Below are 15147 nucleotides of genomic sequence, written 5' to 3'. Positions count from 1 at the left end.
ATACAGTTTATTCTTATACCGTAAGTGCATTATACACGAAACTATACTACTTCGCCTTACACCACAAATAGTCATTGAAAATGAGGTATCTATGAAAGTCCATTATCTTTTTTTCGTGTGTGTGTGTGTTAACAAGATTTCTCAAACAGTGTTCAGAAATGTCAAAATTTTCCAGCAGTATTATCTTTAGTCTAATCGCAAACTGTTTCAAGCATACAACAAAAAGCAATTAGATTTTGTTTCGGTTAACCAAAACAAAATCAATCAGAACTCAAAGGACAAATAGGAAACATTTGTGATTGGATCAAATTTTCATGCAGTAGGTTTCCAATCAGAATAAAGGGAAATATCGTTAGGAGCTAGTCAGAACTCAAAGCACAAAGAGGAAAGTTTTGTGATTGGGTCCAGTTTTACATGTAATTGGTTTCGAGGGTGCCACGAAATTTGTTGACCAATCGGAGAGAAAAGTGGAGCTAAACACTTTTGAAAACTTGCTCGAATTTGTCAACATTTAGTCTTTTTTTTTCCATTCGCAGGAAACTGAGTCCCTTCGCCAGAGTTTGCTCGAAGAGAAAACCGCTCGGAAAAAGATGGAGAAGTTCATTCGGTGTTCCCTGAAAGGAGTGATTCCAGATGTTAAATGGGAGGATATGGAGAAAAGTTAACACAAATTTATCTGTTGTAGTATTTCATAACTGCACCAATTGCTTAAAAAGTTTTTAAAATATTAATTAAAACATACTCAACACTGCACTAAATTTTTTTTAACTTTCATCTTTTTATGGGTAATGCTTCTTTTAACCAGTAAGTTAATATTCTAAACTGTTATTTCTGTTATAGGACGTCATTCAAACCCGACACCTTGTCTTTGAAATTCTTAGGAGGTTTAGGATAGTTCATAATTATATGGTTCTTGTATATTTTTTACAACGTAACATGACTTTGGTATTTCTAAAGAATTTCAAGAGTGAGTTCCCTATCATGAAGGATAAGTTTTTAAACAAAAAAAAATTTCTCTATTAGTTTTCTACAGCCCATGTTTGGTGAAATTAGTGCTGTTTATCTTAAATTGGTGTAAATATAGTTTCGTTATTACTGAGTCGTCTCTATATCTGTGTGGTAGTTAGGTTAAAGAGATAATGTCTATATCTTTAAGCACCAGATAATAATATATTACAGATATTTCTAATTCTGTCATACGGCGCCCTTACATTGGATTACCAATTTAGGAGCAGATCCCAGACAAACTCACTGGAATTGAAATCAACTTAGTTCGTAACGGCCATTTTGAGTACATGGTCAGAATGTGCCGTGTATGGAAACTAGCCCGAAAATTTGTACCACAACGAAGAATTTAAACGCTCACTGAGGTCTTTCTTTCGGAGTTCCAAGTGGTTATTGGCTGATTTCTCTTCTTCATACTATTCCGCCTAACGTATATGTCTGCACTTAGTACTAACTGTGAGTTTGTTTCTTAAATGTCTAATCGAATGCAAGGGTGCTGTTGCGATGTTTGCGCAGCAACGGCAGGAGGTAACTCTTATCGTTTTATTCGGTATGATGTATGGCAGTGAAGCTTTGTTCATTTTACCATATTGCGCCTTGTTAGAAATAACTTCGTCTGTTAGTTGAATGTAAAATCTTTAGGTTTTCTTTTGTTTGAGTGACACTGAATTGGAGGCGATGTTTTTACCTTTTTATTCGTGATGATATATTGTGGTAGTCAATCTTATGATAAAGACCCGTTCTAAAAAATGTTGCTAGTCAAAAATATACCTGATAGATATCTATAGTGGTTTGTAGTTGACCAAAGTGATCACAATGGGCTGTCATAAGAAAGGTTTTCATCATGAGCCAATGAGCAATCGAAGAAAAGCGCGGGAAAACGCGGACGTCTGATTGGTTCGTAACATGGGACGAGTTTTTTTTTTTTCGACCAATCACACACCGAAGTATACGAAAACCGAAGCCCTCCCGGATTACTTTCGACATTTGAACGAAAATTACTCGATGCCTGTTCTTATATTTGAACGGAGTCGGCAAATATTGGTACGAATTTGTCAGTCTTTCAACTTTGCAGACCGCGAATCGGATTTCTATTTCTGAAGATTTTCTTCCGCCTTTTTTTTCCACCTCGACAAGTTCTTCTTCCAAAAATTTCCCAAAGTGTACCCATCGTAAAGGTTTTTACTGTTCATTTCTCAGAAATTTGAAATTGTTTTTTACGGTGAGGATTGCTGAGCGTTACGTTACATAATCCATAATTTTTATCGTGTAGACCCTTGTTGACAAATATTCTCGACCAATGAGCGCGCGAGAATTTCTACAGTTATTATAAAAATGTATGTAAGTCTCGGGTAAACAATGCAAACATCTCGGCAAACTGGTGTCAAGTTGACACAAAGACTGTGGAAAATTTGACGTAACGTCATAAAAACAGAAGTCTTCTATTGAGTGTCACCAAACTAAAGCCAAAGTCAACGAAGGGAATACCATAAGGAGCCAATGAGAGGTCAAATTGAAAATGAGCTAACTGCTTAAAGCGCGGGAAAATGCGAGGGACCAACCAGCAATTGGTTTCAGTTTAACTTCTGATTGGTCGAGGGGGTAAGTGCTAGTTTTCTTGACCAATCCCAGACCGTTGTGAAGCAGAGCCAAAGCAATTCGAGATTATACTTTCGACACTCAAAATGTATGTTACACACGTTAGGGATAAAGAGGATTTTTTGGGGGGCGATCGTTTTACCACGGATACCAGAATTTTTCAAAGATTCAATTGATTTAAGGTTAAGATATCATTTTGACTTGATGATGAGAAGTAAAAAAGAAAAGGGATACATGTGCCATACTTCTTCGACGAACTTGGCCCTGTTTAAAAAGCGTTTGAGTTTTCATCGTACTTTAATTTATTTCATAAGTTTTATGCAGTGGAGTGGTGCCCTTGACTGTGAAAATGTTATAAACTTTTTCTAATTTAAATAAGGATTTACAAAGAAACCGCCTCAGTAAAAGGCATCACTGACTTTGTTTACGTCATGAGATAATATATCAATCTCTTTATACCTGGAAAATATTTTAAATGCTATCATGATCAGAGTCTTGTTTGTCTCTATATAAGCTTAGGAAGAGGGTGAAACTCGGCGTCCCTTATAACTAATTGTTTATCATGTAAGATTGTTTGTAAAGCTTAGGTAATGATCATTACAGTTACTTTGTATTGATATCTAACTGGAAAATATACTTTTTCTTGAGTTAACTGTCATTTTATTTCTATTAATAGTTATTAATATATTAATGTATTATATTAATAATAGTTATTATTAATTGTGTTGTAGTTTTTGCGCCTTTTCTATTCTTGTTTTGCTTTTAAACTTCTGTGTATTGTCTCCAATGCGTTATGGTTGGTTTGTAAAAGTCATTTAACAAGAGATTTAAGGAACATTTTTGAATTGCTCTTCATGGTCTGCAACGCGCTCCTTCAAATTGTCACCTCCTTCTCTGAACTCCTTTGCATTCTAACCCTCCATACCATTATCTATACATTTCCTAAGGTTCTGACTAAGAGAATTTCTTTAACAATCAAGGGCCCCTTTAGTTGGCGATCATTTCCTATATTCTCATGACCTTGATGTTTGACCCAGGGGTGATACTGTAAGGAGAAATTGGACGCTGGTCACTCTTTGTGATCAAAGGGTTAAAAGGATATTTAACCCTTTCACTCCCACAAGTGACCAAGAGAGAATTTCTCCTTACAATATCAATACAATATCAAGCACATAGGTGACGAGAATAGAGAAGAATATCAATTATGGGATTTTTAGTTGATCCAATACCAAATTCTCTGAACTAACATCATAAGATCGTATGGCAGATAGTAAGGAGAATTACTAATTAGATCTTGGGAGTCAAAGGGTTAACGTAATAGTGGTATGGAATGATGTAGCACTCTTAAATGTTGTGTTGTTATTTAACTAACCTGTAAATTAAGGTGTACTTGATACGTTTATTTTTTCGCATGCATTAGCGGCAGTTATTCTAAACTTGTCTGTATATGTGTATTTTACTATCTTCAGCAGATTCACCCAAGACCTCCTTCTTGGCCAAATTGAAAGGCAAGAAAAACTAAATTTAACTTTAAAAGAAAAGCCTTGGAAGTTTGCAGGGAAAAGCTGCACTATTCGTAAATTGGTAGATCCTGTATTGCGTCAAAGTAGCGCGGATGGTTTTGTTAAATGTTTTATATATTTTCATACTTTTACTCCACTTAACTTCGAGGTAGATCAAGGCCTTATGGTCCAGAAGTCTGTGTACAAATTTTACAGCCACAATAGGGTTTTAAAAAGGAATGAAGACTTGTAGCGGGTGTCAGTATTAATGATGTTACCTCAATTAGAAAGATTCCCACTAAGTAGCAGTATTTGAAGAGAGAGAAAAGTCGAGGGAAGGGTGATTTGAGTTTTGCGCAACTGGCTTACAAAGCCTTATTCAGACCCACCCAAGTCTTGTTAGAGTAAGACGAAAATCTAGGAGATGACAGCATATCATCTTGCACTAAGTATGTCACAAATACCTAGCTTACAATTTAAACTTGAGTCTTAAAGTTTGTTTGTTCTGAGTTAGGAGTAACGTCCCTCGTCACATTGTCAAGCAACTCTTGCGTAACTATTGCGTTTTTTTAGGGCGATCTACACTTAGTGAGTTTGTCGTGAGACAACAGAACAAAATTTATATTATCAACAAAAAAACAATTATGCCGTTTCATCGCTATTTCTGATTGCAGTTTTAGTGTAAACAATCATTGTAGAAAAGTCGTACTTTTATGTATTAAATGATATAATAATTAAAGAACCACGAAGTGTAATTTTAACTAACCTTTTGATTGAATAAAAATGACCTCTCATAGAGAAGAAAAATTAAATGTCATACCTATTTTATTGGACCACTACCCGGAACGTCTCGTTAGTCAAGGAACTCTCTCGTACCCCCACCCTATCCTTCGCGACATTTTTCTTGCGCTTTGTACGTAAGATATGTGACATCAAGTCGAAAGAAGGTCGGAAAATTCTGTGGGGGATCACATGTTTTTTTTTTTAAGTTGAACAGTCGGCGCTAATAGAGTATAAGGGAGGGACTATGGAAGATTGACAGCCAAAGAGGGCGGATTATTAGGAAGAGCACTGGGGAGGGGAGGGGTAATCAGGCGATAAATAATGACCCTTCCCTTACACAAGGTATTCATTTAAGCCGGGCGACTCTTAAGAAGAAAATAATCAATCGTTTTATAACTCTCAATTAGTTTATACTTAGCCCTCTTCTCCGATAAGCCCCGTATGGAAGTCCAACCACCTCCGGGTGCTTCTGACAGCGTTTCTGGTCATTGTGTTGATCCAGTCACGGTCCGAAACAAAAGGGCTGCTAATTTCCCTTGTGAATTTCTAGTTTGGTTTTTTCAAATTTACAGTGAAAACGGCGTCGAGAAATGCAAGCCCAACCGCGGTCGGTGCCAATTTCAGTCTCTGAGTGACTGGCATCTACTTTTTCCTTATAATATTACTCCTGAATCATACACGAGGAAAAGGAAATGATAAGCAACTAAAGAAGCCCTTGATTGGGAAACAAATTCTCCTCGTCAGCACCTCAGGACATGTATGGAGAACAGTATGGAGAATTGTCAAACTGACAGGGTGTAAAGGGTTGATGGGAAGATTCTTGGGAACGAAGTGAGAAACGGAAGGGTGGAGTAACTTCTTTTCACAAGTTTATTTAAATTACGAGGGAGACTTAAAGGATGATAATATGGTCGAAATGAATAAAAAAAAATAAAATAAAATAAAAAAAAGAAAAAAAAAAAGCAAATACCTACCTTAATCCTGTCGAAAGTGATAAAATACAGCTGTCTTTTCGTGTGGAAGGTTGTACATCGACACGGATGGAGATTGAAGCACTGTAGAATCCGGTAAACTGAAATACTAAGGGAAACGTCAAAGGCAGTTCGAGTTGCCTGATCACACATGGATGAAAAACAATAAAAAAATGTTCATCCTGGAAAGTTTTATTTAAAGTTAGAGTCAGTATCTTGAAAATTTCGACCATTTTATGCATATATACATCGCTACTGGTCCAATTTCTACATAAAATTGAGCGGGTAAGTGACGGAAGAGTTTTTGGAACATTTTTGGCTCGGCTAAAAAAGTGGGAAAACTCATTTGAATTACAAATAATTTTCAAAACATTAGCATTCACATTTGCGTTTAGTCTTGCACGTGGAAAGAGCAGAACTACGAGAAACCTGAACGTCTTTTTCAGCTTTTTTAGGGCCAGGAAACGCAACATTTCAACCATGTTCGGTTGGATATCGTCCATTTTGTCAATGTTAGCAGCTGTTTCTTCGAATGTGGGATTACAGTGGTTTAAATTTGACGTCGCAGATTTTTGTTTCAAGGTTACTCAAGGTAAATAACCTAGTATAGATACATATTTGATAGAAATACACGGTGTTCCTATCTGTTGCTTTTGCCCTTAAGACCAAATTACAGAGTTATATTTGAAGTGAAGAGTAATAAACTATGTACGTACCGTTCAGTGTCAGACAAGTTCTTAAGGGCATCTTTCAGGACACTTCTTAATGAACCGCGTGACATTTAGGGCAACAGCGAGAGAATCGTATTTTATTGTTAGTGTGTTGAAAGCCTGATTGTTTATTTCTTTAATTTTGTACCCATGTATGAGCTGTATACAGTTATTTTAGCTTCAAACATTTCAACCTTCCTTTAGTCTTGAGCGCGCGCTTCAAATGTCTCTAACGTCGATGACTGCGTAAGATTCTACGCCAAAAGTTTTAACGAAAGATCTTTTGAATGGATACCAGAGGCTTTAATTTCTTGTCATGATCATGTTTCATTTTCCATTTTTCATCTATGTACTACTGTATACAGTCATTTTCACACATCATTAATCTTGAGCGCTCTTGTTTCTCTACCATGACTGCGCAAGATTCTGTGCCAAAACGTTGTGACGTAGGATCTTTCGGGGGGGGGGGGGGGGAATCCAGGACTTTTTTAGGAAGAGATGCACCAGTAAGAAATGACGTACCTGACGGGTGACGTAAACAAATTTTAAAAGGAAGCATGGAAAAACAAGGCTTATGACTTGGCAGTAACAAAATGTGAACTGCTATGAATACACAGCAAACGATACAGATTTTTTTTATAACCGTGAAGGTACTATTAGAAAGCCGCTGGTCATCTTCCAGATTGAGGAGGAGGGGGGGGGGGAGGGACGATGTGTGGGAAGGGGTGCGCACCACCTATTCCACTCCCCAAGATCCAACCCTGCTGTCTTTTACCTGGATACTAGGGGTTTCCTTACCTTCTTTCACGGAGTGACCGGGGATGGTAGACCATCTACTTATCCTGAAGCATGAACAACACTGGATTTTCGCGCTAGACTTTGTCGTGAGAGGTCTGGCTTAATTCAAGACCATACCAAGTCATTGTGTTGTGCTATTGGAAAAGACACTTTACTTTCACAATGCTTTCCCCACCCGGCATTGCGATAGCGAGATCGCGGCAAGCCGGGCTGGCTCGCTTGTCATTTAGTCACGAAGTTGATTATTGTTGCGTTGAACAAAAGTACCGAGATCCCGGCAGAAACTGACCCAACTCGGCAAAGCGTGTCAGTGTGGCTTATGTGATCAGGCCCTCAGAGTGATTGTAGAGAACTAATTGACTCTCTGGTCTGCAGTGAACCCAGATTAAACCATTGTCTGAAAGTCAAGACCAACGTTAACCAAAGTCGAAACTGAAGGACTTAACAACCGAAAAGAAAAAAATTATTTTTCAATCGCTGATGTTTTCTATGTGTCTGGTTATATTGACTTCCATTGGTGCACGACATGATAACTTCGGTGAAGCCATTGACTACTGGTCTGTTAAAGGCTACGTACAGCCATCCCTTACCCTCCAAAGGAAAGTCGGGATTTTCTTTTGGTGGGTAAGGGGGGACGGTTGTACACAGGCTACTCTGAAATAGCTGATGGTAAACATATAACAAAATATACAATCATTGTGGCTATCTTTCAATTAGGACATCGAAATTGTCATCATACAATGTGATGGCTCTGACTGAGTTTTGGTATTTGTCTACCCAAACATCGATCTCTATTGTTTGAAATAAAATGCAGGTGTTTACAAGTGTAGTTTCTTTTCATTTTCTTTTTAGGACAACATCAAGCAGACAATGGAAACATCTAAAAATACATAAATGAAAGGGAAGAAAAAAAAATGATAACTTGTAACATGGTGAGTTTTTAACAACTATTTATTTCTTAACTTATGTTTCTATTGATTGCCGTATTTCCTCGAATGACTACCCGCGCTCTGATAAGCATCCTCTCGCGAATAAGCACCTACCCCCAGGCCAAAATATCAAACAAGTTCTCCTCTCTAATAAGCCTGGCCCTTACCTCCCCCCCATTTTTACTTAACTGAGATAGACGGTATGCAAGGACAACCTGTTTCTTTTGCCACTTCATCTATAACTTTTTTTAAGCTTTAACTACAGCGGAATCAGTACAGAATACTTTCTTATTCGTTAAGTCGCCACCAATTACTTCTAACTCCATGAACTAGCAGAGTTCCTTTATGTGCGTGATCTGTTCTATCAATTTTTTTCTCCCGTTACCGTGCAAACTTGATAGGCGCCCCCTTGATTACGCGCCCTCCTTCCAAGAAACCATCCTCATTTTAGTCTGAATTATAAGCGCCCGGGCGCTTATTCGAGGAAATCACGGTGGTTAATGGCCCACTTCACAGCTGTGTATTTAGTAGCCAAGCCTTTGATTTGGAGTGAGGCTGAAGGTGACCTTGTTGTGTTAGAGACCAGTATCTAGTTCGCATGATATCAAAATAATTTACAGCAACGTTTACAAGCAGCAACGTTTACAAGCAGCAACGTTTGTATCATAACAAGGTCACCCTTAGCCTCACTCCTGTTCAAAGGCTTGGCAACCAAGCTTGCAACTGAAAAATTGACTGATTTAGTTATTGCTTACAAATCCTAAGTCAAATCTGCATTCAACGTTTCAGCCTGGATTCAATCAATATCTTAAAGCGTAGGTTTTAAATATCTAAGTTTCAAGGCTAAAAACAAATTCATTTTGCTAAAAATAATTTTTTTACTACATTTCCATTACATCTCTCATAAGTTCAAGTTCTGAACAATTTCTAAGGTTAGAATTCCACTTGACTCAGAGAGAAAATTTCTGTCCAACCGTCAAAAGAATTAGCTGTTGAGATTGAAACCAAGGTGAATGGGGTAAAAAAAAACTTGCATCTGCTCTTTGGATCTCGGATAGGTTTGATTATTTGCATTTTTGTTGATTTTCCGTTTTGGAAAATTAGAAATCTTAACTTAATTCATTGTAAAAAAGGTTGGAACCTGATCATGTCATAGCTCTCGAGCCCAGAAGCAAATTATGCTCTAGACATAGAGATTTGTTTCCCATATTGCTTTCAGAGTTAATCGTCATCTGCTCGAAACAAGTTTGGTCTGAGTGCCATATCATAAACTACTTTTACATTCACGAGTCGTACTGGGGAATATTGGCCCACGGTCGTTTATGTGCGGGCCTCTTGTGCTTTGTCCGTGTTGTGATGACCTCGGGCTTCGCGGTAGTCCTATTTTGTTGATTTTGTTACTCAATCATATGATTACAGACCGAATTGGGATCCAATCAGTCCTATTACCATTGGATTCCCTTACTTAATTAGTTGAAATATGAACGGTAGTACAGTATGCTTAGAAATTTTGCAATGAACTTGAAAAACGATAGGAAATTTGATGTTTTAAAACTTTTAGTTACCTAATTTATGCAAAAATTGAGTTCCTTTAAATTCCATCATGATGTTGTCCCTGAAGAAGTGCTAAATTTGAATATTGAATACAATTTGGTTTGTTGAAAGCACTTACTTTCTCAAGCACAGAGGCTACAAACTTCATCCTGCCACCTAAAAACAAATTTTAGACACCAGATACCAATTTAAACTTCCTATGCCTGCTAATGGTATCACATCAACGAAATTAAATGAAAAAAAAAAAATTCCAAGGTCTTCGCAAGGAACAATTGTGTCACATGAACTGATTTTACATTTAGGACAATTAAAAAGATTTAGATTTTTTCCGCCCAAGCGTTATGGTTTAAACCTTTACAAGTACGAAAACCTCTTTAGAGAAGTGATTGTGAAGGATACCTGTCACGTGAATAAGTTTTCAGTTTACCTTTCTTGGGAAATATCGCTCGCACATTGCACTGGCTATTGTTATTCAAGTATTTATCAATTTCCGTGCACTAGGATTTAGACGTCGCTTTATCTTTGTCGTTTTTCCAAGCAAACAAGCTTAACTGGATTCCTTGCTTTTTTTCGGTCGAAAATATAGACAAAAGTACAGTTTATCGTCGTTTTGAAGAACACTAGGAACTCAGAAAGAGTTGGAAACTTTGAATTTTTAGAACTTGCGGAAACTCAACTCATTCAAAAATTTTCTTTAAATTCCGTCATGATCTCAGAGAGGAATTATAGGAGGACATTTGAAAGTAACTACCTTTTGGGCTTGACCGAGAAAATACTGAGATATTACAAAATTTCAGCCTAAAACTGAAAAGGTAAATGCCTTAATATGAGGGGGATCGAATAAAAGCTAAAATTTAGCTTTAGCTTTTTTGGCAACTGCAATAACAATAAGATTTCTGCAAAGCCTCGTACTAATCGAAAACGAAGCCATAGTTCCGAGCGTAGTCAATTGGATTTAGCTGTTGTCTTATTTATGCAAAAAACGTGTGCATAAAAACATGAGAAATACGTCCATTTTTTTTAGAATTTTCATCAGCGATCCTTTTACGTTCATCGTTTTCCAGGTTATGTTGACCTTACTTTGCATGGTTACTCGACACTTCAGAATTAATACACTGACTTGCATTCGTCTGGTATTACAAAAATAATTTAACGTGTGGCATTTCGGCGCGCGACAACTTTTATCATTTTACTTGATGAAGCAATTTTTAATGTCTTTTGCATTTGTTGACGTATCGTCTATTTTTGACTCTCTTGCAGACTCTCTGATGCATCCAGCGCGGATCAACCAAGAAAGACATGTGGTCCAAGCAGAAGAAATTTATTCAGAAGTATGATACAAGTGCAGCTCATCTCCCCGGCGATTGCGACGACCCAGAGCTGCAAGGTTCATAAAATCGGGAACTTGCAAGCAAATATCAAGGGCTATTAAAAAAATTTTTATTTTCCCGCCGAAAAACTTACAAAAAATACGCGTGCACTGTTGTTTTCTTTTGATTCTGTGGGTAAAATCTTTGCAAATTTGTTGAATTTTCCCGCCAAAAGACTTAGGAAAAATACGGCGCCCAAAATACGCATGCGCCAATTTTTTAAAAATTTGATAACAAAGCTAGCTGTATTTTCAATTTAGTTATGGTTTTATATTTTATTTTTCAATGAAATAAAGTACTCTTTTTTGTGTGTTATCTATTATGGTCTCACTTTTTTACTCAATAAACCACTCGCTTATATCTTGCAATTGCAAATCGTTTTTATTCCTTTCAAGTCGATAAATTAAAAAGGTGTCTAGAAACATTTTTCGTATATATATATATATACTAAGACTTTTGGCGGGAAAACTTGGAAAAATTTGCACAGCGGTTTCCCTGGCAAGTTTTCGACAAAAAAATTTAACAAAGTATTATGTAAAGTTTCCCGCCAAAAGATATTCGTACATCATCTCTAAAAAAAACTTAGTAGTGATTTTTCTGTCATGATATTTGCATCAATTCTGCCAAACTCTTTCCGAGTATTTTGGACTGAGATTTATTACACGAGAGTATTTTTAGGAGTTTGAAACGAAAAAGCATCATGCAAGGCAAAGGTACTGATAAATGGTACAATCAAAATTTATTGTTGAAATAATGAATTTTTTTTGATGTTTTGATGAAATCCAATCACTTCTTTTTTTAGACATAAGACCTGCCATGCATATGATGCTTTGTCATTTTTTAAGATCTTCATAGCAGTCAGTTTTCAAATGTAACACAGGAGAAATGATTAAAACATGAATGATTTTGATCTTCGTCGTTGGTGGTTGTGACAGAAAATAGATTTCCCTTGGTTTTAGCCACAAAAGCTAACTATTTTTCCGAAGTTGGTTGAATTTCGTAAAGTAAATCTTTATTTGAGAACTAAAAGCTACCTTGCAAGCTTTAAAAATTAAATTCTGAAATAATGAGAATTGAAATTATATCAGCTCTCGGAGAACTTTCGTAATTAGACTCAAAGCACTTGAGGCTGAATTTCCAAATAAATTTGAAACATTTCAGTGTCAATTGAAGGAGCAAACAATTCTAATTGAGTTATTCTTTAAGCAAGGTATGTAGACTTGTTTTGGCTGAAAAGCTTTAAGATTGTTCATTTGTAAAATTCGCCTTCAATGTTTGATTTTGTCTTCACTATTTGTTAAAATCTTTGTAATTGGGATTATATCTAGAAATTGAATAATTTGAGGATCAAAACCACCACCTTCGTCGTAAAGTTGTTTTTCTTTGTACTCCTGTGTTACAATGAATGACCGCACGAAAGATCTTCCTTCCACTTTTGAAGTAAATGAACTATTTAAGTTACATTTTAAAACTAAATGCCTGGTCAAAAGAATAACTAGGGACTTGTTATAACAAGTCCGACACAACTTACAAGTTGAGCAAGTAAAGCGCCAATTAAGGAGATAACCTTACATAAACCAGTAAACACGAGCTAATGAAATATCATGATCTTGACATAGAAGCTTTTTTCATTCTGAATAAACTAACTTGCACTTTAGTTGCAAGTTTTCTAAAATAATCGCGTTTTTCATGAACATCTTACCACTTTGACCAAAATTACATAGTTCCGTATGAATTTCATTTCTCTGTTTGTCTTTTTCAATATGCGAAACTAGAAATAATTGATTAAAAGTTGTTAATTTCGTGCGCGAATGTGTAACGAAAACCCAGGAAAATTTCCGTGTAACCCATACTATTCTGACCCAAAACAAAGCTTTGTAGTCCTAAAGGTAGTCTACAATTTCGTCGGCAGGAGAAGAAAATCGATATTAATTCGTACGGCCTAATAACGATTGATGCTCGATAATGACCTCGTTCCTTTTTTCTTACTAACTGATAAGCTTAAAGCTTAAATTGCTCTTCATCAAATCTTAGCCATTCTTCTAAGAGTTTCAAAAAAAGTTATCGTTGAGCAGAATCGCTTCTTAAGATAAAACGGAGCTCGTCTAAACTGGTTTATGTAACAATGCGTTTTATCTTAATCGGGCTTTTTGAAGCAAAGTGACCGGCATGTGAGTTTTTAACATGTAGCTTTGAAAACGACAAGAGGACATTGGAGAATAGGTTATCGTGAAAAAGAAAAGGAAAACTATAATGACATAGACCTTAACAAAAAGCACAATTGCTTAAACTATTTAAAATCTATTTTTTATGTTAAAACCAATGTCCTCTTGCAAACTGATTCTTTCTAACCTCAGTTGATGGAACAAAGCAGTAGATGCAAGTTTTTAAGGTGGCACTGTTTTGGTTTTTGTTTCAATTTTAACCAGACTGAAATGATTCTTTCTCGAACATAGATATCTCGTTTTTCCAGTTCAAGTCAAATATGAAATTTTCGTTTGGTCAGAAGTTTCCAGAAGTTCATGATGGCCTTTTAATATCGAAAAAGAAATAAAAATAAAAGCTTTTTTTAAATGCTTAAAAAAAATTTTTTTTCTGTCGGATGATCATCCGAAGGAGGGTAGTTCTGCAGTAAAAGGAATGTCGCTGGTTTCAGCAACTAAAACGTTTCGTCGATCCGAGTGAAAGCAGCAAAGCCAAGTCGGACGGACGGTCCGTATGTCTGATTTGTCAGTATATCGTTGATGTTACCGGGTAACCAGGTTTTCAAAAAGTCAGTCACTGCAAGCAAAACTGCATCCATTATCTCAAGATTTGACATTTGGAAATTCATTTGGCTTTTGTCTGAGGTATTTTGTTACAGTGCCACCTTAAATATAATCTTTTTTGCTACATCAACTGAGACATACTTGTGATTCAAATCAAGGAAATTAAACAGCCACCACTTTTGCTAGCGTTATGGAAATTTTCAAAATTCTTATCTTTGCAGTGTCTTCTTTATTATTTGAGGATTCCATTCTTTCCTCCAGACCATCTTTTATCATTCAATCCTTCTAACAATCCTCTTCCTGAAAATATAAAACATTTATGTCGTCAGGCGCTTCGTCTGTTTAAATTCTCCATGAAGATTACAAAACACTGCTTAGAACGATATGCTTTCTAAACTTTATCCTTCACGGTTCTTTTGAATTCTTTAGGGAAAAAGTTTTGCAAACAAGTCTCTTTTAAAATTCACGAGGGCGCGTTCAACTACAAAACGACCTCCCTAATACATGAGCCAATATTGGTAAAGTCTTAAGCCTTCGACCAAAATATGGTATTAATGAACTTCTCTACGTCTACAGAGACCGGCAGAACTTCGACTGGAAGGACTGCTCGAGCAAACACCTGACGAGTATTGATTCGCCTAACTAAGATATTAAGACTCATTCAGCTTTGTGAAATAGTTTTATAGGCAAAATTTTCCATAAGATTGCTTACCTTCTACTTAAGTGAGAGAACACTGCTCCGAGTTGCTTTTCCGAACAGTTTGAGCGTCTCCTTCCTCGCAGAGTGCAACTTTAATCTCAGCTCCTAGGACGATAAGTCTTCGCTCTTCGACTGACAGCGTGGTTTGCTGAAAATTCTACAATTTTTAATGAATATGGATTAACAAGTTTAGCCAATAATCGAGCGATACGTCACAGATTTGGCACGGAGTTTTGTTTGCACGCTTAGCCCGCAAATAAATCCTCAAAAGGAAAAAAAAGGCAATGTTTGTGATAAATTGGCATTTAAGAAAAACAAATAGCATTAAGTGCATTTAAGAAACGGTACCGAGATAAAGGAAATACTCTGAAACGAAAAAAAAAATGATAAAATTTGTTAATACGCGATTATCACTCTAACGGTTGGACCTCATTTCAAAATCTTTTATTAAATCGCTC

General features: G+C 36.4%; 1 protein-coding gene and 1 long non-coding RNA gene across 7 annotated transcripts in view; both read left to right on the top strand.

Moving 5' to 3' along the window:
• LOC131793978 (rho guanine nucleotide exchange factor 7) overlaps window positions 1-4918 on the top strand; it is a 32539-nt gene extending 27621 nt beyond the window's left edge. For 4 of the 6 annotated variants that reach the window (XM_059111474.2, XM_059111479.2, XM_059111486.2 and 1 more), the window contains one exon: window positions 537-3256. In XM_059111474.2, the coding sequence (XP_058967457.2) occupies window positions 537-665 (129 nt within the window). In that variant the 3' untranslated portion in view covers window positions 666-3256. Of the gene's footprint in view, window positions 1-536; window positions 3257-4073 lie in introns of those variants that run through there. The other 2 variants (XM_059111518.2, XM_059111509.2) reach the window with 2 other exon arrangements.
• A 1353-nt stretch (window positions 4919-6271) lies between these two features.
• On the top strand, window positions 6272-11262 carry LOC136282064 (uncharacterized). Its single transcript, XR_010718072.1, has 3 exons — window positions 6272-6452; window positions 8221-8300; window positions 11112-11262. It is a non-coding gene; the product is annotated as an uncharacterized lncRNA (long non-coding RNA).
• The last annotated feature ends 3885 nt before the right edge of the window (window positions 11263-15147 follow it).

The sequence above is a fragment of the Pocillopora verrucosa genome, chromosome 6 (assembly GCF_036669915.1).
Source record: "Pocillopora verrucosa isolate sample1 chromosome 6, ASM3666991v2, whole genome shotgun sequence".
Taxonomy (NCBI): domain Eukaryota; kingdom Metazoa; phylum Cnidaria; class Anthozoa; order Scleractinia; family Pocilloporidae; genus Pocillopora; species Pocillopora verrucosa.
Note: the sequence above shows the minus strand (reverse complement) of the source record. Positions and strands in the feature narration are given on the sequence as shown.